The sequence below is a fragment of the Nycticebus coucang genome, chromosome X (assembly GCF_027406575.1).
Source record: "Nycticebus coucang isolate mNycCou1 chromosome X, mNycCou1.pri, whole genome shotgun sequence".
NCBI classification, from domain to species: Eukaryota; Metazoa; Chordata; class Mammalia; order Primates; family Lorisidae; genus Nycticebus; species Nycticebus coucang.
In genome coordinates this window covers 33,578,079-33,601,362 of record NC_069804.1, presented here as the reverse complement: position 1 = coordinate 33,601,362, position 23,284 = coordinate 33,578,079, and the positions used below count along the sequence as shown (strand labels likewise).

The window sequence follows — 23,284 nt, the reverse complement described above, 5'->3', positions numbered from 1 at the left end:
TAAATAAATAAAATATATTATATCCATAAAGTTTTCTGTTTTAAATTGCATATGAACTTTATGGACACCCTGTGTGTATATATATACATATACATATATATAATATATAATATATGGGCGTGTGTATTTCGGACTAACAATAATAATCTATGTTGGCACATATTTTGTACTGTCCTTACTCAAGACTACACTTGATTCTTTACAGATACATCATCAAAATAAAACTAGGACGTTATCGCTATGATTATTTCCATTTTTCAGACTGGAGATCTGAGGTTTGTGGTGGCTTAAAAGACTTTTCTGAGGATGCAGGATGAAGGCAACAAGTATAGGTCCAGTCTCCACACAGGAAGAGTAGACAATAAAGGTGGAGTATTCTGCATTCCATGTCCCAGGGAAGTCTTGAGGAGCCTTACAAACTATCCTTGCTATTTGTTCCACTGGATTTTTTGTCCATAGACTTCTGTCTCTCATTTATTGAAGACTGACCTCGAGAGAACTAAATCTCTGTCACTCCTGGGCTATCCTGCAGATGGACTTAGCAAACTCTCTTACCAAACTGGATAAAGCTGTAATGCAAAGAGGAAAGAGATGTGGATGCTTGTGCTGAGAAAGCTTCACCATCCCAGAATGTGTTTACTAGTTACAGTTGAACTGAGTTGGCCCAGGAAAATAAGGCACAAGGCATTATCCACATCAATTATTCCATTTTCTTAACCTTTATTCCTTAGTGCAAGTTGAGAAACTGCATCTTTTGATTTAAATTTTCCTTTATAATACACCCTAGAAAGTGCCCGGTGTTTGACTATTTGTCCGTTTCATCTCATTAACAAGACATTTGGAAATTGTGAACATTTGTCTGATTGTTTTCCTTTTTATTTTCAAAGAACTATTCTGCAATCCATGAAAATAGGTAATACATGCCACAGAATGATGTATTTTTAATATTTTTCAGTGGAGAAATTATCTATTTTAAAACTAAAATTGTCTAGGCTGAGGTATGAAACAGGTTTCAAGTTAGAAATTCTACTACAGTGTCCAAGTGTAGTTTCATCTCCAAATACATCAAAGACCTTGACCTTATTTTGATTTATTCCTCCATAATTAGTCCACGATTATTATTTTAACAAAAATAAGTGATTCTTCTCATGACACACTACCAAAATATATTTTAAGTCTGCATACTAATTAATAGCTTATTTTTACCCCTAACAAGCCTACACCCACATATTCAAGTTTAAACAAGATGAGATATTTTAAATTACTTTCTAAGTTACGATGCACCACAGAAATATTCATTATTCCTGTTATTACTAAAAGTTATTTTATTCTTTTGGGCATGAATAAGTATAATTTATACTAATGCCATTTCACAATTTATTTTTAATCTTCAAATCAAGAATACTTTCATTTATGCATATATATAAATGTATTTAAAAATATTACTAATAATTAATATGGCTGCCATCTCGTAATGTGTCTGTCATACAAGACAATTCGATTTGTGCAGAAGGCACAAAGGAAGTTGTGATCTATTTAGAAGGAACATGTTAAGGGTTTCCCCCTCACTATTTTTTATTTAAGTATTTTGGTATTAATATGTATCATGTGGGGTACATTAACTACTCCCAATTCTGTGCCCCCATTATTATTTCCATGATACAGATGGAGACAAGGAGACACAGAGAGCTTAAGTAATTACCCAAAGCAATAGAGCTAGTGAGAAATGGAGCTAAGGTTGGAAGCCAGGTTATGTAAGTATGGAATGAATGTATTAAACCACTGGCCCATACTGTATCTGATACATGCAATTTTAAGAGAACAAGAATGAACCATTTGCACCATCTACAACATGGCACTCTATTTTTCCAACTTATGCCACCACGCTCCTTTCCATGCAACTTTGCAGTTCTGTTCTGTCTTCCATTCTAATATTTTCCTTCCACCTCAGTGTCGTTATATCCTGCTTAATAGCAACTTCAAAAACTATACAGATAATTCTTTTACAATTATTATACTGTGTTTTCAATGTATATGCCATTGTGATTTTATAAATATGCAACTGTATGGTTATGTCAATGTTTGGTGTTAACTTTAATTTGCTATTATAGCATAAATTCTATGATTAAGAGGCAAGGAATGGGAGGGAAATTTTAATTCAATATGAGCTGACCCAGCTTTCCACATTGTTTTCTGGTTCTGTCAATTCTCTATAATAGAAATCAATTGAACTCCCTTAGAAAGAAGCAACATCTGCAGTGGCGGCAAAGGGCTAGGCTGATCATCCATAGCATTTTACGTTGTGTTAGGAGCCTTGACAGTCATGAAAAATGAAGAAGTAAAGGGCAATTACATCATAAGATGGAATGTAATTCACTCAGAGAAATCAAGGCAGCTTGTTTGCACAAAATATTATCTATCTCAATTTTTCATTACTTACACTGATGAAAATAAGTAGCACCACTTCATTCCCAAGGCCAAATTTTGGGGAAATATATTGAAAAGTAGTTTTACAACTAATGGATGCTCAATGGATATTTTAGGAAATTGATGATTAAGAAAGGTTTATAATTAACAGTGTAATTAGAGTAATGTGATGAAGTGAAGGGAAAGAGCATTGGCCTAGGACTTAGTGCACCTGAGATCTAATTACAGCATTGGTTTGTAGTTTGATTTATTCCAGAAACCCTTACCAATTACCTATTTCTGCTTGAATACACAACGTTGAGTACCAAGAGTTACAATGACATAATAATACATTTAGGGAGTGATGGGTGGGATTTGGGCTGCATTATTGGAAGAAAACAAAGTGTGTGTGTGTGTGTGTGTGTGTGTGTGTGTGTGTGTGTGTGTGTAAAAAAGAGCTAACATGTATGTATATACCAGGATTGATTGATGAGTTCTGCAAGGAAGATAAATGTGATTATGAAAACCCTTACATTTGAACTAGATCTTAATATTGACATTTTCAAGTCATATTCTAGGGACCGTGAGAACAAAGTACTAGGGCAAGAAAGAATATGGCTTATTCATGGAAAAATCTGGCTTGTGTAACTAGCATAGATTTGGTAGGTTCTTGCAAGATAAGTGGGCTTTCAATTGGTCTGATAGATAATAAGTTTAGAAAAATACATTGGAGTCAAATTGTGAAGTCCCCCCATGTAACATTCTAATAAATAAGCTGGCCTAGAACCTCAGGGCAAGCATTTTTCAAACTTGTATATTGACTGAAGAGATACTAATTTGGTCAGTAGAAGAATGGTAATGCCATTTATTGATAGGGGAACTTTATTGGGGAAAATGAATGATATTGTTAAGGCACCTGCAGTATAGCTAGATGGAGGTGTTAACTGTAGTTGGCTATGTCAGTTTGAACATCAGGACATATTCAAGATCAAAAACAGATTTGGGCACCACTTATATCAATATATAGTGATTACTGAGCTGGGGTGAGGAAGTTAATTTGAGAAGAATCAACATAGTAGACAAAGAAAGGAAAAGATGAAAGATAGGATCATAGGAGAATGCCATTTATTTCCATGGTTCCTGTCAAATAAGTCAATAAAACAGATTAGGAAGGAACCCTTATCTTGCAACGAGACAGTGGTATTTCAGAAGACAGGCAAGCTTATACAATATTCTTAGTAATGTCATTCACTCTAGGGGTTTCAGTTACCAAATGCCTATTGGCTTGTGTTTTCTAAATCTTTACTTTTAACTAAGATATGTCTCTTGAGCTTTAGGCTCCTTTATCCAACGCCAGTGTTTCCCATCCTATCATTATACACATAAAACTGGCCCTCTTCTTCCTAGGATCTCCAGACAACTCCACTCAGGACTATTGTTGACCATCTTTGTCCCAACGCTATCACCCCTACATATAAAATTAATAGAGTACTTATCAATAATACATATTAAATGTGTCTCGCATACATCTCCTTTTCTCCAGCCCCTCTGCAATCCACTAGTACAGGCCATGGTCCCTTCTCACATGGAATAGAACTATAATCAGCTAATCAATCTTGATTCTAGTCTTACCTCTCCTCCAATATTCTCTACACTGTGAAATCTATTTCTAAAGTTCAAACCTAGTATGGTCATTCCCCTGCTTAAAATTCTCCTTTGGTTTCAAACTGGCCTCTCACTAAATTACCAAGCTCTTCGTAAGTTGGATGATGTTAACTTCACCTTTTTCTGGAGTCATTTTTGCTGCTTTTATTCCCCTCCTCTTTCTCTAGTCCCATGAAAGGACTCTTTCATGGGACTCTTTCTCTCAGTTCTTTCTCTCAGTTCTTTCTCTCAGTTTCCTGACAGTTTCACCTGCTTTTTCACCTGCCATTCTCTTTTCCACCTTGTTTGCCCCTCTAATCTTAACTGATTTCCACAACTCAGCTGAGATGTCACTTCATCCAGGAGGCCCTGGATTTTTCAAGTTAGTTCTTTTAATATATGCTATTACCGAGCCATGTGTTTTCTTTCTTTCTCCCTTCCCTTCCCCTCTTTTTCTTCCTTTGAGATAGGGTCTCATCACTCTTGTCACCCAGGCCAGAGTGCAGTGGTGTCATCATAACTCACTGCAATCTCAAACTGCTGAGCTCAAGGGATCATCCTGACGCAGCCTCACAAGGAGATGGGGATGCAGGCATGCAGCTCAGGCTACTCTCAATCTCCTCATCTAGAGCAATCCTCCTGCCTCAGCCTCCTAGAGTGCTAGAATTACAGGCATGAGCCACTGTATCTGGCTGCTTGTCCTTTCTTCATTGGGGAACTTACCTGGATATTTGTATCTACATGTGATTTTTTCCTATCTGCCTTTCTCATGAAACTGTAAGAACACAAGTTTAGGAACACTATCTTTGTCACTTCATAGCCTGAAAGATAAAATGTTTTATATTCGATTTTATTGCTGCTATAAAAATGATTACCAAATTCGTGGCTTAAAACTCTATAAATTTGATTATCAAACAGTTCAGTAGGTCAGAAATCCGATGGACCTCCTGGGCTAAATCAAGGTGCCAGCAGGGGTGTGTGCCTTCTGCAGGTTTAAGGGGAGAACCAATTTCTTTGTGTTTGGCATTTTCTAGGCCCACATTCTTTGGCTCATGTTCTTTCTCCTATCTTCAAAACCAGCAACCTTGGCCTGAGTCCTTTTCATGCTGCTATATTTCTGATTCTTTCTCTTAGGCAGCCATTTCCTCCTTTTAACGGCTCTTGTGATTACATTCTGCCCACCAGATAATCCAGGGTAACCTTCCTATTAAAAGTTAGGTGATCGGCCAATCTAATTCTACTTGTAAACTTAATTCCATGTCATGTAACATAATTTATTCACAGGTGTCAGGTATTAGGCTGTGGACGTCTTTGGGCAGACTATTATTCTGCTTATTATAGGTTAATATGATTACTATTTGTATGGTAGAAAAATGAGAAGAGGACTTAAAAGTAAATTATTCCTTCATTAATTTAAAACATCTTTATTGAACGCTACTATGTAACACATTCCCTGCTCAGTGCTGAGATTATAGTTATGATCCAGACAGTCACAATCTTGGAAATGAGAAAGGATATAGGTTATGTCATTAGGAACACCTTCTATAGGATGATGAGCGTGAAAGCTGTATTGTATCAATTGTAGAGTGCATAGGAAAATAAGGAAACCTTTTAGACACTAAAAATATCTCTTTTCTTCATGTGGGAGTTTAATTATTTTAGACCTCCTCATTATAAGCTGACCACTAATGTCACCTTAGGCCCTGGAAGTCTAAAATCCTATGATCAAAAGCTATTACCCAGATTTAATGGGAAGAATTTTTCATACCATTTTCCATTTTAACCTCCTGTATTCTGCATTGTAATTTTGTAACATCAATAGCACAGTAAATCCATTTTCTAAATACACCCTGAATTTGGAGCCTTCCTTCATCATGCTCCAAAGTATCACATAACCTTATCTAATGTTGCTTACCATTAATGTTCTATGTTTTTCATTTTTGTTGTTTTCATTTTTGGTCTAAGGGGAGAAGAGACTGACACTAATCATTCTTCCATATTACTTCATAGCCCTTTCTTTAAGCAAATTGAAGCCGTAATTCTTTGTATTTCTTTACCGTGTGCATTTTTAAACTGTTCCCTTCTACTTTTAAGTGTATATTTTCTGTGTCAAGTAAGTGACGAGAATCTTTAATTAATATGTTAACTAGCGCCCAAAGATCATATTAAAATTTTTTTCTGGCATACAGTATGGCTTAATGCTCCGTGTAATGAGGTTAGCTCTTGGTGTTCATAGAATTCCTTTTTTTTCCAGTTTTTAAATGCTTTTACTTATGTTGTCTTATCTGATAGTGGAGAAGGGGTCTTATAATGGAAATTCACTAGAATTTCCCATCCAACTTTATTTTCGGTTTCATCCTATACCATTGCCATGCTCACATTTTAGAGTGCAAAAAAGAAAATGGAATTGTATATAGTGAAGGAGGTGCACTTTTGGTGTCTTATCTCCCTGCCTGTGACCTTGCTCTCTGCTTAGTAAGATCCATCTTTCTCTTCATACCTTTGCTCCTTCTTTCCTTTTGCTCATCCTTCTGTACTTGACCTAGCCATCACCTTTTCCGAAATACCTTCCCTCACACCCATATGGCCACATATCACATTCTGCTCCATAATACACTTTGAATATTTGTGTTTATGTCCACATAGAATATTTCATATTTATTTATGATATGTCTACTTTCTACTAGGCTGAGAAGTTTGCCAAAGACTGAGTCTTACATTTCCTCTCAGTAAATACTTGAGTGACTAGCACATAGTAAGCATTTCATAAACAATTATTTTATAAACTTACATAAATAAATACTTTCATTTTATCCTCACAATGGCTCCATGAGTTAAAAGGCAATTAATATTCTCATTTCACAGATAAGGGATTGAGGCCTGGCAATTTTAAGGTCATAATTCTAATAAATCCTGCACTAGGACTGGAAGCCAGTTCCCTTGATTTAATGTCCTCTCAGTTTGTCCAATGTCATTTTTCTACAGTTAAATATATCTCACATTTATATTCCTGAGAGTCTCAGGAATATAAAAGTTAATAACAGGGTAAAAGGTCATTGCACTAATCTTAAAAAATAGAAAGGGCCAGATACACTGAATAAAAAAATAACTTTATTAGAAGAGGTTAAAGAATTCTGAGAGGAATACGATTTTTATCTCATGGTAGAAAGCTAATTTTATATGGGTTTTCCCCACAGAGAGAATAAAATAAAATGTTGGTCACTTTTTTGCAATTTATGAAGTAGTAGTTCTTCACTTCTTGATATCTCCAGGGGACAGTTTTCAAGTAAATTTCTCTAAGAGATATTTTCTTCTTTGCTTCTCATATTAATACGCCAATGCATATTTTTATTAGTAAAATAAAATCAGTTAAAAATAAACCCTGGAGGAAATGAAGTAGAATGTGTGCTACTTGAAATGACTACACAGGAGCACAGAATCGCTTTCTAATAAAAAAGATTTCACTTGATTCTTTTTTTATTCACTTTGTTGCTGATTCCACGTGAATATGTTTTACTATAGAGTATAGGTCTACAGTAATGTACATCTTGTAAAACTATCAAAATAATTTCTGCAACAACTTATATATGTATGAAATAGATATAGATATGGATATAGATATATAAACTTTAGATTAACTTTGGCTATACAACTGGCCCTACTTAAAATGATCAAATTTGAGGCAATATCAGAAGTAGCAATGAAAGTGTATAGATTCAGATATATAAATATAGAAAGTATGGAGAATCCTCAAAGAACTCAAAATTAGACCTCCCATTTGATCCTGCAAACCCATTAATAGGCATCAACCCAGAAGAAAAAAAATATGCTTTTATCCTAAGGACATTTGTGCTAGACTGTCTATGGCAGCTCAATTTACAATTGCCAAAATGTGGAAACAACCTAAATGCCCACCAACTTAGGAATGGATTAACAAGCTGTGGTATGTATATACCATGGAATACTATCCAGCCATTAAAAAATGTAGATTTTCCATCTTTTATATTAACCAGGATGGAGGTGGAACAACATTGTTCTTAGTAAAGCATCACAAGAATGGAGAAGCAAAAATCCAATGTACTCAATTCTAACAAGAAGGCAGTAGACAATCTAATACAAAGTGGGGGGGTAGGGGAAAGAGGGAGCTGGTAGAGGAGAGGAGGGAGGGGGTGGGGGTTATGGTGTATGGCACACCTCTTAGGAGCAGGACACAATTATAAGAGGGACTTTACCTACCAAATGCAGTCAGGTGAACTTAATTCTTTATACACTCAATGAATCCCAAACAATAAAAAACCCAAATATATAAATATAAAATTTTAGCATAATAAAAATAAAATGAAAATTCAAAAAAATATGACCACGTAGAGAAATATGATCATTCATTTACTAGGAGTATGTATTAGCTTAACTTACAGTAGTTAACCTTAACTTTGATTTTATAGTAGTAGGAATCTTGTGCAGGGAAGTCAATGAACTTTATGAATTTGTATGCAAATATGTATAGGTAGGCAGTTTTTCTGTAGAGAAGGTTCATTTTTTTATCACATAATCAAATGAAGCCTATAACTTGAAATGTTTAAGAACTATTGTATAATTATCGCATCCCTATTAATTTTAAAATATAAAGTGTTCAACAGAAACATGAGAAGAGGATATAAACAAGTATTTTGGCAAAAGTAGAAATATACAGACTACGTAAATGCATGACACATGTTCTACTTCATTAGTAATCTAATTACTTCAAATTAAAGCAAGCATCAAGTTTCTCCTTTTAAGTTGAAACATGTTTCTCTTTTCTTTTTCTTTCTTCTCTTTTTTTTTGAGACAATCTCACTATGTCACCCTCAGTAGAGTGCAGTGGTGTCACAGCTCACAGCAACCTCAAACTCTTGGGCTTAAGCAATTCTCTTGCCTCAGCCGCCCAAGTAGCTGGGACCACAGGCATCCACCACAATGCCCAGCTATTTTTTTGGTTGTAGTTGTCACTGTTGTTTGGCAGGCCTGGGCTGGATTCCAACATGCCAACTGCAGTGTATGGGCTGGCGCCCTAGCCGCTGAGCTACAGGCGTTGAGCCTGAAACACGTTTTTATTAGTAAAGTATCACAAGAATGGGAAAGCAAGTATCCAATGTATGCAATACTAACATGAAGCCATAGAGGAACTAATCCATGCCCACACAAGAGACAATCTCAATTCAATTCAACATAGAAGGAGGGGGAGGAGGGAGGAGGGAGGAGGAGGAGGAGGGAGGGCTTGTTGTGCTCCCACTTAATGGGCACAATAGAAAGGTATATGACACACTTCCTGGGTGCGGGACACAACTACAAGGACATTAGCTAACAAATGCAAGCATTGTAACCTGATCGTTTGTACTTTCATATAAATTTGAAATAAAGTTTCTCCTATTGTTAACAAAGCAGAAATCCCTTAAAAGATTAAAGAAACAAATCTTATCAGCAACATGCCTGCCACTGAGATTTTGGTTTAGAAGCTCCTAATATTCTATTTTGGTATCAGAAAAAATAGGCGTGACCACTGGGAAAACAGTATAACAATATTTAGCAAAAGCCATAAGTGTTTCCATGAGGGTGACTTAGTAATGTTTTTTTTTTTTCATTTCAGATTGATATTATGGTACAAATGATTATGTTACAATGTTTGACCTAATAATTTATCCTAAGGCAACTGTAAACTAGAAACTGAGAGGGAATGTATGAAAGTGATCATTATGGTATCACATCTAATAGCACACAAAAAGAAAGCATAGCCATAAGATCTGTATGCTAAAATACGTGAAAAAGACAGATCATTGTGTTTTGTAAAATATGTATTTATGAAGGATCATAATGTGTAGACATGAAAATTTTGATTGATTTTGGATGTTAAATTATTTCTACAATGTTATAGATATAAATTAGTAGATGTAAGAAAGTAATCATTTAAAATATTAGTAACAAAATCATCTAGCAACATAAGGAAGATTCAATAGTCAATTCTGGATCTATTCATGCAGGATACCATTCATGTGGGTTAAAACATACTGAAATCCACTTGAGTTTTTCACACTAAAGGCTTTGAATTCATGGTTGTTATGCATGTGTGTTAATATCTTCTGCTTTTGTGATTCTAATCATATTATGAAGTTTCATATTATTAATTATTTATATTATATATAAATTATAAATAATACTGTATAATTACATTATATAATTTTTGTGTTTAATTATAATTACACAATTAGAATGTAGACAAGGGATATCTGGACAGTGTGAAAAGCCATGGACTTTGATTCAGATCATCTATATCAAGTTCATTTCTGTCACTTAGTAGCTTTGTTTCTTCATAGCTTGTATGTTTTAAGTAAAAAACATAATAGTCAATTACATATTGATTTATTGAGATAACAATTTAAAAAGCCTTATGAACAGTTAATCATAATAATTTTTATGTATTTTGTGATAACAAAATTATATTAATAGTTATACTGTAAAGAAAACATCTGCTAGAATACTAAGATAAAATATTAGCTGGTAATTCATTGAAAACATATTTTCTTTGTATTAAACACATAAAGGTAAGGGAAAATGACCAGTGAAGACATCTGTCTGTTGAAGCTCACATTTTTAGTGTTATTTAAACAGTAGATACATAAAATGTTGCACATAATCTCAAGATTTTGGTAAGAGATATGGAGAACACTTAGAGATCTAAAAATAGATCTGTCATTCAATCCTGTAATCCCTCTACCGGGCATATACCCAGAAGACCAAAAATCACATCATAACAAAGATATTTGTACCAGAATGTTTATTGCAGCCCTATTCATAATTGCTAAGTCATGGAAAAAGCCCAAGTGCCCATCGATTCATGAATGGATTAATAAATTGTGGTATATGTACACCATGGAATATTATGCAGTCTTAAAGAAAGATGGAGACTTTACCTCTTTCATGTTTACATGGATGGAGCTGGAACATATTTTTCTTAGTAAAGTATCTCAAGAATGGAAGAAAAAGTACCCAATGTACTCAGCCCTACTATGAAACTAATTTAGGGCTTTCACATGAAAGCTATAACCCAGTTACAACCTAAGAATAGGGGGAAGGGGGAAAGGGAAGGGAGGGAGGGGGGAAGGGGGTAGAGGGAGGGGGATTGGTAGGATTACACCTGCGGTGCATCTTACAAGGGTATATGTGAAACTTGGTAAATGTGGAATGTAAGTGTCTTGGCACAGTAACTGAGAGAATGCCAGGAAGGCTATGTTAACCAGTGTGATGAAAGTGTGTCAAACGGTCTGTGAAGCTAGTGAATGATGCCCCATGATCATATCAATGTACACAGCTATGATTTAATAAAAAAAAAAATGATTTTTGTGCTTACTTCAAGGCCTGTCTAAAAATTGCTCATTTTCTATATAATTGAAAAGAATAAAAATATTGTTTTACTATGCATTTTTCACTTAAAAGCCACTGGACCAAATCTCTTCACCTGACCTCCTATTGAGCTTTTGGTGGAGGTCTTTGGGTGTGTCTCAAAGACATCTGAATGCATACTTTCAAATCCCACATTACTCTCTGCTCTCTGACAGAGAGGATATGCATGTACATAGAAAAATAAGAATTGCAAATAAGATCATTTAATTTTACGACTATACCTACATACCACTGCTAAAATATGAATAGACTGGTTTTCCTATAGTAGGTCAGTGAAGATAAATTTTGACTATTTTGATTTATTTTATTTTATTATTTCAGATTAATATGAGGGTACATACAACTAGTTACTTTGTTTGCATTTGCAAGGTAAAGGCCAAGTTGTAGTTGTGTCCTTCACCCAGAAAGTATGCCATATTATGCCTGCACATTGTTCTCGCTGAATAGGAATCCACCAAACTCCCTCTCCCCTCCCCCAATTCTTGAATGTAATTAAGCTTTGTCTGTCATGTAAGCAGTAGTTGTTGATCTATAAGTTTTAAATTAGTATTATGCTTGTTTATCCATTATTGTGATACCTTACTCAGGAGAGTGTTATCCAAATTCATCCAAGTTGTTAACAAAAGATACAAAATCTCCATCATTTTTTATGGCTGAATACTATTCCACAGTATACATATACCACAGTTTAATAATCTATTCATGTGTCGAAGGGTACTTGGGTTGTTTCCACATCTTTTCAATTGTAAGTTGAGCTGATATAAACATTTGAGTGCAAATGTCCTTATGGTAAAATGATTTTTTTTCTTTTGGCTAGATACCTAGCAATGGGATTGCAGGATCAAAGGGAAGGTCTAATTTTAGTTCTTTGAGAACTCTATACTTCTTTCCACAAAAGCTGTACTAGTTTCTAATCTCACCAACAATGCCTGATTGTTCCCTTTTCTCTGCACCCCCCACGAGCATATGTTGTTTGGGGACTCTGTGATTAGGGTCAGTCTCACTGGGGTTAGGTGATATCTCAAAGTGGTTTTGATTTACATTTTGACTATTTTAAATGTTGTTTCTTTTTTTACTGTTTTGAAAGGGCAGTCTTAAATTTATGGAAATAAAATGATTCAATAGAGGCTATATTAGTTTTGAAAACTATCTATTGTTATTTATTTATGCTTTTCAACAAAGGAAATACTTCCTTATTATAGCTATAACTTACCCTATACTATATAAACAATGCTGATATTGATTGGGTACATAGAAGCTTGTGGGAATAACACAAATAAGTAAAATGTATTTTCTAATGCTAAGTAAAATTTTCATCTAAGAGCACAATTTAAAATCTATTATTCAGCCACTGTTATTTCTCATATTTGTTAAAAGCATCTACTTACAGGTCAACATTCTAACTTAAAGATAAATATATACTTTTAGTGCACACATACATTTATTATGAGACACTAATTCTATGTCAGATAACAACTATTTTTAAGAGAAGCAGTGAAGATTTACTTTTGAAAAAATAACATAAGAGCAAATCAGGATACTTTGTCAGGACGTTTTAATAATAGTTCTTTTGTCCCATGTAAATACAATATGAAATATCTCAATTTTAAATATCTCTCACATGTCTTCATTTATTGAATGTTTCTAATATGATTATTTTTACAGTAATTTAAAGATAGGCTTTGGCTAGAAAAAAGCATTTTAGTAAATCAAGATTGATGATTTTTCTGTCCATTTAACTCAATTATTAATTTCCAGCTTAGGAAGAAAAAGAGACTTTAGGAGGATGGATTCTATGAAGCTATTTCTTAATAATTTTTTCTCTTAATCCCTTGGTATAAGTCCTTGGGGATTTTTCCATTGAGTATTTATATGTAGGCCATAAAGAGTATCATTTGCATTTTTATTTGAAATTTTCTGACTTTTGGCTGAAAAGAGGTACTAGAAATTTTAGAGTTATAGAATTCCCCCTCCCCTTTTAAGCATTCATATATTTGTCAAATATGTTTTCTGAGCTCTTAATTTGTGCAGACAACATGCAAGGATCTGGGAAGCAAAGATAAAGTAAACCATGCTCCTGATATTCAGGTAACCTCTCCTATAAAGGGAGCAGGCCCACGTTAGAAAATTTATGTATTACCAAGAAGAGAATAATAATTTCTGCATGGATTGGGGGGATAATAAGGAAAGGTGAAGGAACAGTTTTTGGAGAAAAGGACAACTAATAATTCCCTTTATTTATACTAGAATTTCTGTTCATTATAAAGGAATACATACTATTCCATTTATTCAGTTATGGGTTTTATTCTGTAATGTCTGTGCCTAGCATTTCAGTGACTGTGGACTTGGCCATATTTACTTTCAGATATAATTTTAGTTTGGATGCCCAACACCAACACCACTCTTGTTTAATTTCATTTATCAATGAATTCAATACTAAATATAAAATAACACTTTCAGATAATAATTGAAAGTGATTTGGGTTAAGTACAAATTATATTTAAAATTACTTTCTTTTTTCCTTTTAGATGAAAGAGAAGATGTTCAAAAGAAAACATTCACAAAATGGATAAATGCACAATTTTCTAAGGTAAGGATGGTTTGTTACTTCTATTTTAAGATGTAATATAAGTTGTGAAATTTTCACAAGGGATCACATACCTGTGTGCTTTAAATGTCTATAGTATTTTTTCTGTTAGTGTCATTTTATTTCCGCTGTGTAATTGTAGGAATACTATGCTGACTTTTTAATTAAATAATAAGCAGCAGAATATATGGTGAAGAGAAATTATTTAACTTTACAAAATATATATCTTTAGTTCTTCTTAATAGTATGAATTTATTTAATAACACAATTCATCAGAGGATTATAAGAGCAGTGTTCCATTAAGTATCTAGTATATATATATATATTAGGAGAAGATCTGATGGGCTTTTATCATTGTGAATATTGCCAATTTTTTGTCCCCCTTCGTCCTTACTGAGTTCTGGAAAAACCAGTATAACTGCATTGGGCCAATTCAATCACTATATCTTGGAGCATATTTAAATTAATTTAAGATGACAAGTTCATCTTCTTTTTCTGTAGGCATCACTCCATATTCTTAGTAATATTTATTTTGTAAACACAATTCAGCTCATATTTAGTAGCAAAACTAGATAATTATATATGCAAAGAGATAAGATATTCTTAGCTTGAAAAACTAGCTTTAGGACTTCAATATAAGGAAGTTCGTTTGGATTTCAATGAGAGACAGGTTTAGATTTACATATAATCATTCCAGATGTGGGCAAATCAATCAAAAAATTTGAGTCGGTTTTCTTATCTTTTTATCACACACATATGTGTATGTGTGTGTGTGTGTGTGTGTGTGTGTGTGTGTGTGTGTATTAAGTGATGTTTTCTATGTGTTTCTTTTGAAAGTTGAATTGAATGTACCATTACTGGTCAAGTGTACGTGGACATGCTGCAATTTGTATAGTTTTGAGGAATGAATAATTTTACTTCTAACAAGATCACTTAAAATGTGTATGAATTTTCATTTTTTGGCACCCTCTGTGTACATGTACATATATGTGTGAGTATGTACAGGGTACCCATAAAGTACATGTGATTGCACACTATTTTAAATTGCACTTGAACTTTATGGCCACCATGTGTGCATGTGTGTGTGCGTATGGCGAGAGAGAAAGAGAAAGTACGTGAGTGCCTACTTGATAAATCAAGTCCAGATAATGGGAATGTAAAGCTAATAAAATACGGTCCCTATACTCAAAGCTTCAAAATTCCTGGTACAGTGCCTGACCATGAATTGTAAAAATCATGGTAATAGATCCAAAACAATCTATGAAGAGATAGAATCTCAAAAGTGCTCCCTTTGCTATCACAGAAAGTTGTAGAGTATTATCCATTCTTTGTAGTATTTGATAGGAGAACTTTGCCAGGCACTCTTTAGTATAAGTTACTGAGTGTCAACTAATAAATTTAATTTGTGTTTACCTGCTGAATTAATAATTAATAATTTTTCAGTATAGAAATTTAGATAATAAGCATACATTGAAACATAATTTTGAAATCCTCAACTTATTTTTAACTAACTGAAGTACAAGTAAAAAAGAAATAATGAACTATGGCAACACAAATATAGAGTAATAAATAGAAAGTAAACAAACATCTTTAGGATAGGCATTCATAATTCTCAGAATATTTACAAGATGTATGTATATGCTGCCATTACTGCAGCTACTGGCTTCAATGATTTTTTTAAATTGTCAAACACAACAGATAAGTTCTCAAACATAAAGAGAGATCAGAATCGTAAATATATTTTAGGAAATAATAAATGTAACAATGCTCCAAATCTTTGAATTAAACCAATGAGTCATTTTTATAAAGTATGTGAACATGACAAACATTGATTGCCCTGAATCGAAATTAATCTTCATTCCTCCACATCTAAATAGATCTTCACTTTCTGTTGACATTTTCGAGTATCATTTATCACAACTCACCTAATATACAAACCAAAGCTTGATATCCTATCTTTTCTGACTACATTGCTAACACTTCCTTAGAGCAATTAGATACATTATTTCCTGTCTCTCTGAGAGTTCACATTTTTAACACCGTAGAATTATCACATGCCTGAGTACAATAAGTGTTTGTCTCCAAGTATTTTCCCGCTCCACTTTAACTCCCGCTTATTTTGTGTATATTGTAAATATTCTCCCCACACCTGTTGTAATCGGATTAGGAAAGTCCCCATTCCTTCAAAGACAGAAGTCCATTATCAGGCATAATCTAGGTATCTCATATTATAAATAAATATTTTCAAAGAGAGAGGAGAAAGCTATTTAAAGATAAAATATATCTATATGTGTGTGCTAAGTTTTCATTTCAAGAACCTGAAAGTATCACTGTGATATTATCTGATTTCTTTCTGTCAAAACTTCAGATAAGTGACTACATTATTTTTAGACACTTTTGAAGATAATGAAAATTAAAAGAAAGCTGGTTGATTCACCTCAAAACACTTAGTGTCATGCCAAAAGATAAATATAATTGTGATATATTTAATTCTTAATTATTCTATCACTACATGTCTTTTAGCAGAATTCTAGGCCTGTAAGGCACACAAAATTAGTTCAAGTGCAAACTTTGATCTCATGTAACCTACCCAAATGTTTGGAAGATGTTGGCTAATTGCTAAATAAAGTATAGCTGAGTGGGCTAGGTGTGGGTGGTCTGAGCAAGCAGTACCCTGAATCGAGGGAATCTGGAAACCTCCATGAAGAAAGCTCTAAAATGGGAGCCTAAGGAAGGTAGGAGTGTGTATTTTCTTTGTCACCCCAATATTCATTGCTAGTGTGTTAAATTAATATAGCATATACATTTTGTCAGTAGTAAAGATAGTGTATTCTAAGTTTTGAAAAAGAAATTCTGGATGGAAAAATATTTTCAAGATAATTTTTTTTTGTTTGTTTGTTTTTGGCCGGGGCTGGGTTTGAACCCACCACCTCCGGCATATGGGACCGGCGCCCTACCCCTTGAGCCACAGGCACCACCCTGAAGACAATTTTTAAAAGAGAAAAGACAATGAAAAATTATCTGTCTGTGGGGTAAATTAGACACAGACATATAACAACGTTAAAAATGAATATGAGTTAAAAGGCTGATCAATAAGGCATAGGCACACATTTCTCTAATCTTTGTAAATTGTAGAGAGATAGCAAACTTATTCCTTTTATTTCGTAAAGTTACAGAAAGGATATTTTAAGGAAAATGTGATTAAATATATCCTTATTGTTTTGGTGTCATTTGAAGCTAAAAGTGTCTTGGTAGTAAACTCCACTGATTTTTTAACTTTACCAGTACTTTTCAAAATAAGCCCTATATCTTTCTAAAATAAGTCTTCTATGAATCTTCAGTTCCAAAAACTTCTACTAAAATGTGATCTATCACATATATTCTATGCAGATAAGCGACCAAGATTTATCTCCATATAAACACAAAGCTATTTCTAGATAAGATTAATTCAAGGTAAATATTTTTCTGTGTAATTTGTAGACATTTTATAGTCTTTAAAAAGTCTAGTGTTTATTGTGTGACAAATAAAATTCACATTATAACAATTTTACTCGTTGACACATGCTTTTTAAATGAAAGTACAATTTTGAAATCATCAAGAAAAGTTTTGTTATAAAACTTGCTTGATGTTTGTGTTTAAAAATTATCCATGGGAAAAATATTGACTATTAGATCAATTGCAAGATACAAACCATCTCCCAAAGAATTATATGTTTTTTATCTTACGTTGGATTTCGTGATTATCATTATTTACATGCTATAACTCCACTCTTCTGTTTGATTTTCTCAACATAGTTTGGAACTTCCTACTTGACTTAAATTAAGTAGAAATGTGTAATGAGTTTTGTCTTGTGAATTCGCCGGGGCCCATGGTATGATAGTACAGTTATATCTTCATTGCCACAACCTATATGTCCATATTAAAAACCAGGACTCACCATCTCAGAAAAAAAAAATCATGTAATAGAATAAACTGAGGTGACATACTTTTCCCAGTAATTCTTCATAATTTACCATCTAGCTACCATAGAAGCATGATATAGTACAAATTAACAGTAAAATTGTGAGTCAGAAAATCAGGACTCTTTACATGACTTCGGGAAAAACATTATAACATGTATCCACAAAATATTTTGGAAAGAAAAGTCAATGGAAAATCCAGGTTAATACGAAGGATGAGTTCCATTTCTTTTACATTTCTGTGCTTACTCATAACAAAGCCTTTATTAAAAGGGTATTATAAACAGTTAAACATAAATATTGCCATTTTATCACTGCGTAATATATTTTTGGAATTGAAGGAGTGATACATTTATGCAGTTTATCTACTGAATCTCTCCTTCCTATTTACCTCTGTTGTCCATGTTGTCATCTGGTCGTCTCGGGAACATGACATTTAAGTTGTAATCGTGTTCTTAACTCCAAAATTTCATGATGCTCTTGAAACAAGCACGAGTTTTAATTCTACAGCTCAGTTTGTGAAGTCCATATTTCTTTGTTTTTCTAAATTGGATAATTCTGTTCCTACAGCAAATAACAATCTGAGGAGTAAGAAATTCAATTGCAGTAACATTTTGCTTTCTTTATCTTCTTTTCACTTCCATTCCCAAGGGCAAGGTAGGGTTTAAAATACTGTGAAAGAGTGTCCTTGCTATAAATCTGTTCTGGTCATAGCTTATACACTTAATGGCCAAATGAACAGGAGTACATAAAGGGTGGCTTGTGCACAATGTTTTGCCTTGCTGGGAACAGAGGCAGACAACGCTGTGCTTGGTATCTGGCCTCTCCAGACATTTAACTGGGATGCCATAGCACGCCATCTGGAGGCCCTGTGAGGGAGTAGCATGTTGGCATGCACAACTACATTTCTACATTTTTTGTCTTGTTTGGGGGGGAAGCTAATTAAATCTCTTTTTAGTCTGACTGATCCCACATCCCCATTATCCTGAAACTTAACCCACATATCCTGTTCAATTTTAACCATTTATCTATCCCTTACATGAACCTGTATTTTCAAAACTAAAATTTGGGTGGGTGATCTTTTTTCCTAGATGCCTGCTTATTTCTTTCTAGAACATGGTTTAGGCTACCTTCTTGCCATCAAACAAGGAGAAGAGAAGATTTATTTGTGTTATTCAGCTACACTCTCTGCACCAATCCATGTCCTCACCAGGCTTGCACACTGGTGTGCTCACACACACAGAGTGATCATACTATATATTAAAAGTGAATTTTAAACATTTTCATTTTACATAAAGAAGATAGTGTAATGAAGTGGCAAAATGTTATTTTAATGAAAGAGGTAACATATATATGTGCTTTCCTTTGTACAATATATTTGTACTTTCCTTATGGATTCTCCATAGTTCCTCCTTAGTTAGTTCTAAATTTATATGCAAGTAGTAAATTTGTGTTAAACTATTACACAATGTGCCTTCCTTTCTTTTTTATTGTTGTGGATTCATTGAGGGTACAATAATCCAGGTTACACTGATTGCATTTGTTAGGTAAAGTCCATCTCGCAATCATGTCTTGCCCCCAGAAGGTGTGGCACACACCAAAGCCCCACCCCTCCCCCTCCTTCCCTCTCTCTGTTTTTCCTCCCCCCCCATAACCTTAATTGTCATTAATTGTCCTCATATCAAAATTGAGTACATAGGATTCATGCTTCTCCATTCTTGTGATGCTTTACTAAGAATAATGTCTTCCACTTCCATCCAGGTTAATACGAAGGATGTAAAGTCTCCATTTTTTTTAATAGCTGAATAGTATTCCATGGTGTACATATACCACAGCTTAATCCATTTCTGGGTTGGTGAGCATTTAGGCTGTTTCCACATTTTGGCGATTGTAAATTGAGCTGCAATAAACAGTCTAGTACAAGTGTCCTTATGATAAAAGGATTTTTTTCCTTCTGGGTAGATGCCCAGTAATGGGATTGCCGGATCAAATGGGAGGTCTAGCTTGACTGCTTTGACGTTTCTCCATACTTCCTTCCAGAAAGGTTGTACTAGTTTGCAGTCCCACCAGCAGTGTAAAAGTGTTCTCTTGTGTCTTCTTTATCAGAAGTAACAGAGCAGAGCTGTTGTGCCATAGAAGGTTCTCCATGGATATAAATCGACTCCTATGCCCCTGGCTTCTTGTTTCTTTGCGTTATTTGGTATCAGGGAAAATTAGATCATTACAAAAGATAAAGTGCAGTTAAATATGTCTCTAGATTGTGATGAGTACCTTGTACAGGGCTTTGGTAACACTTGAATTATTGGGTACAGTTGTTCTGGAAAGATAAATATTGGTAACAGAAAACCATAGAAATCCTCATTTCAGCAGTAGTGACAAATGGGAACTTTTTGTTTATGTGTACCTTCCTCTTAATAATGCTATTGAGAATTACATTTTTATGTTTAATTGCTCTAATGGCCTAATGAGATAAGTATTCGAGAAGAGTAAAATGAGGGTTTAGGTGGCTTGCTCAAAGTAAATGGAACAGATAGAACTTAAGAAACTTGACTATAATACCGCTGGGTATTCCCATGTCTGTTACTGTGGTGGCAATGATTCCACATACATTTTTCTACATTTTTCTTGGGATGTGTCACAAACTTGATACAAACTACAAGGAGTAGGGAGAGGATTGGGGGACATTGAAGACTTAAAAATACAATTTATTAAATACTTGTGATACTACCAGAGATTTTAACCTGTCTTTGAATGTTTAGTAACCCCCAAATGCAATCACTATTTGCTTTAACCCATGTTTGAATGTTTGGTAACCTCAAAATGCAACCACTGTTTGGGAAGATTTTTAATTGATTTTTTCTGAATTTTTTTTTTTTTTTTTGTAGAGACAGAGTTTCACTTTATGGCCCTCAGTAGAGTGCCGTGGCCTCACACAGCTCACAGCAACCTCCAACTCCTGGGCTTAAGCGATTCTCTTGCCTCAGCCTCCCAAGTAGCTGGGACTACAGGCGCCCGCCACAACGCCCGGCTATTTTTTGGTTGCAGTTTGGCCGGGGCCGGGTTTGAACCCGTCACCCTCGGTATATGGGGCCGGCGCCCTACCGACTGAGCCACAGGCGCCACCCTGAATGATTTCTAATACATCTGGTCCTCCACTTTCCACGAAGTTAGGTCCCAATAAAACCATTATAACTTGAAAATGTGAGAAGTTGAAAATACATTTAATATACCCGACCTTCAGAACATCATAGCTTAACATAGCCTACCTTAAACATGCTCAGAAAACTTCACATTAGCTTACATCTAGGTAAAATCATCTAACACAAAGCCTATTTTATAACAAAGAGTTGAATAGCATATATAATTTATTGAATACTGTAATGAAAGTGAAAAACAGAATATTGTATAGGTATTCAAAGTATAGTTTCTATTGAGTGTTTACAACTTTCAAACCGTGGTAGAGTCAAACATTTTAAGTCAAGTACTATGTGTACATTAAATGCTAATATTATTATGTACCAGGTTTTGGTGAGTGAAGTAATATGCTTTTCGTCATAACCATTTAAATTGAATATTTTTATTTGCTAATATTGCTTTTGGTTTCTACTAATCAAGCAAATTATCATCTGGGAGCTATAATTTGAATATTAATTTAAAATAATTTTTGCAAAATACAAAATATTGCTTTTATTGGCAGGTGCATTCTCCAACATCTACACTTGGTGTTAAGATGACTTGTAGAATGATGTATCATTATTGCAAATCCAGATCATTACGCTAAATGGGTTTAGTCCACAGAAAACTATTCCTTTGAATGTTTTTTTTCTGAAAGGAATCTTAGAAAAGTACCCATGTAACAAAGAATATCATTCAGTTGGTAAAATTTAAATAGAATTGTAATAAGTCTCACTGTTTTCAATGAAAAAACAAATCATTTCTTGTTTACAGTGCAGAACTCTCTTAGAAATGTGTTGTTGTTTATCAAGATCTAGCTTGATAATTCTAGCTAGTTTTAGAAGGTACACATGTTTTGCTCTCTTGTGTTACAATGTTCTGAAACGTCTTATGAGAAAAATGGAATTGTTGATTGCTATACCTATATCATATGGGCTGGCCTCCTGTCAAGCTTATTTAGTTTGAAAATGTAAATATTTACCAATTAGCATGATTATTGCTAGCAAAAAAAAAGATTGTCTATAGCTGATGGACCAATGCTTTATTTATCTAATTCATTTTATTTTACAGTCCTACCTAGCTTTTTAGAAAATCAACACATACTGACTTCAGTGATTTATTTTATTTTTGGAATCCTTCAATCTCTCTTTTTTTCTTCACTTTGCTTCAGCAGCAGAATTTTATTTTAGTGACACTCCAAAATTCTTCCTCTGTGCTATGTTTAATGGATTGCATTTCTTTTTTTTTTTTATCTTACCAGGTTTCATTTGGACTCCTAAAATTTTGGAATAAAAGTTTGATCATGGTAGGCAGAGCACAAAGATTTTAGATCTCCCATGAAAGTAACCTATTGCTGTAAGTTCAGCTGTAGAAAGCTCTGTTGCAAATCAGACGAAGGCAGATTTACATGTATCTTGAAACATAAAAGGCAGGATATTGTTTTAAAAAGAATATTTCTTACTCTTTTCCTAATTAAGCCCCAATCTCATTATCCCAATTCTATGTGCAGAGAGAAGTATCTGTAAAATAAACAAAAGGTGTTCAATAAATAAGCAATTGCTTTCAGTCTTGTGGCCAAATGATGAATGGAAACTAACAAACCCCATAATTAGAAATGTGAGTAAAGTCACTCCTTGTTTTAACATTAGCTGCCTTTTAATGAGAATAAATGAGAATTGTAGATGAATTTGCTTCTATTTATTTCACCTGGCCCAAAGAAGACCAATTCCTTGAATCCACATGAGCCATGAATGGTACTTTTTACAAGAACAGGTCCGGGTCCGATGTGGTGGCTCATACCTGTAATCCTAGCACTCTGGGAGGCTGAGGTGGAACCCTGAGCTCACAGGTTCACTTGAGCGAGAGCAAAACCTTCCTCTAAAAATAGCTGGGCATTGTGTTGGGCTCCTGTCGTCACAGCTACTTGAGAGGCTGAGGCAAGAGGATCACTTGAGTCCAAGAATTTCAGGTTGCTATGAGCTGTGACACCACAGCACTCTACCAAGGGCAACAAACTGAGAATGTTTCTTAAAAAAAAAAAAAAAGAACAGGTCTAATTTCTAAAAATACTTACAG

The 23,284-nt window shown here is 34.3% G+C and overlaps 1 protein-coding gene across 5 annotated transcripts in view; it reads left to right on the top strand.

The window, feature by feature from the left end:
- Nucleotides 1-23,284, top strand: part of DMD (dystrophin) — a 2,416,375-nt gene that overhangs the window by 319,604 nt on the left and 2,073,487 nt on the right. For all 5 annotated transcript variants that reach the window (XM_053581215.1, XM_053581214.1, XM_053581218.1 and 2 more), the window contains exon 2: nucleotides 14,016-14,077. In XM_053581215.1, the coding sequence (XP_053437190.1) occupies nucleotides 14,016-14,077 (62 nt within the window). The remainder of the gene's footprint in view (nucleotides 1-14,015; nucleotides 14,078-23,284) is intronic.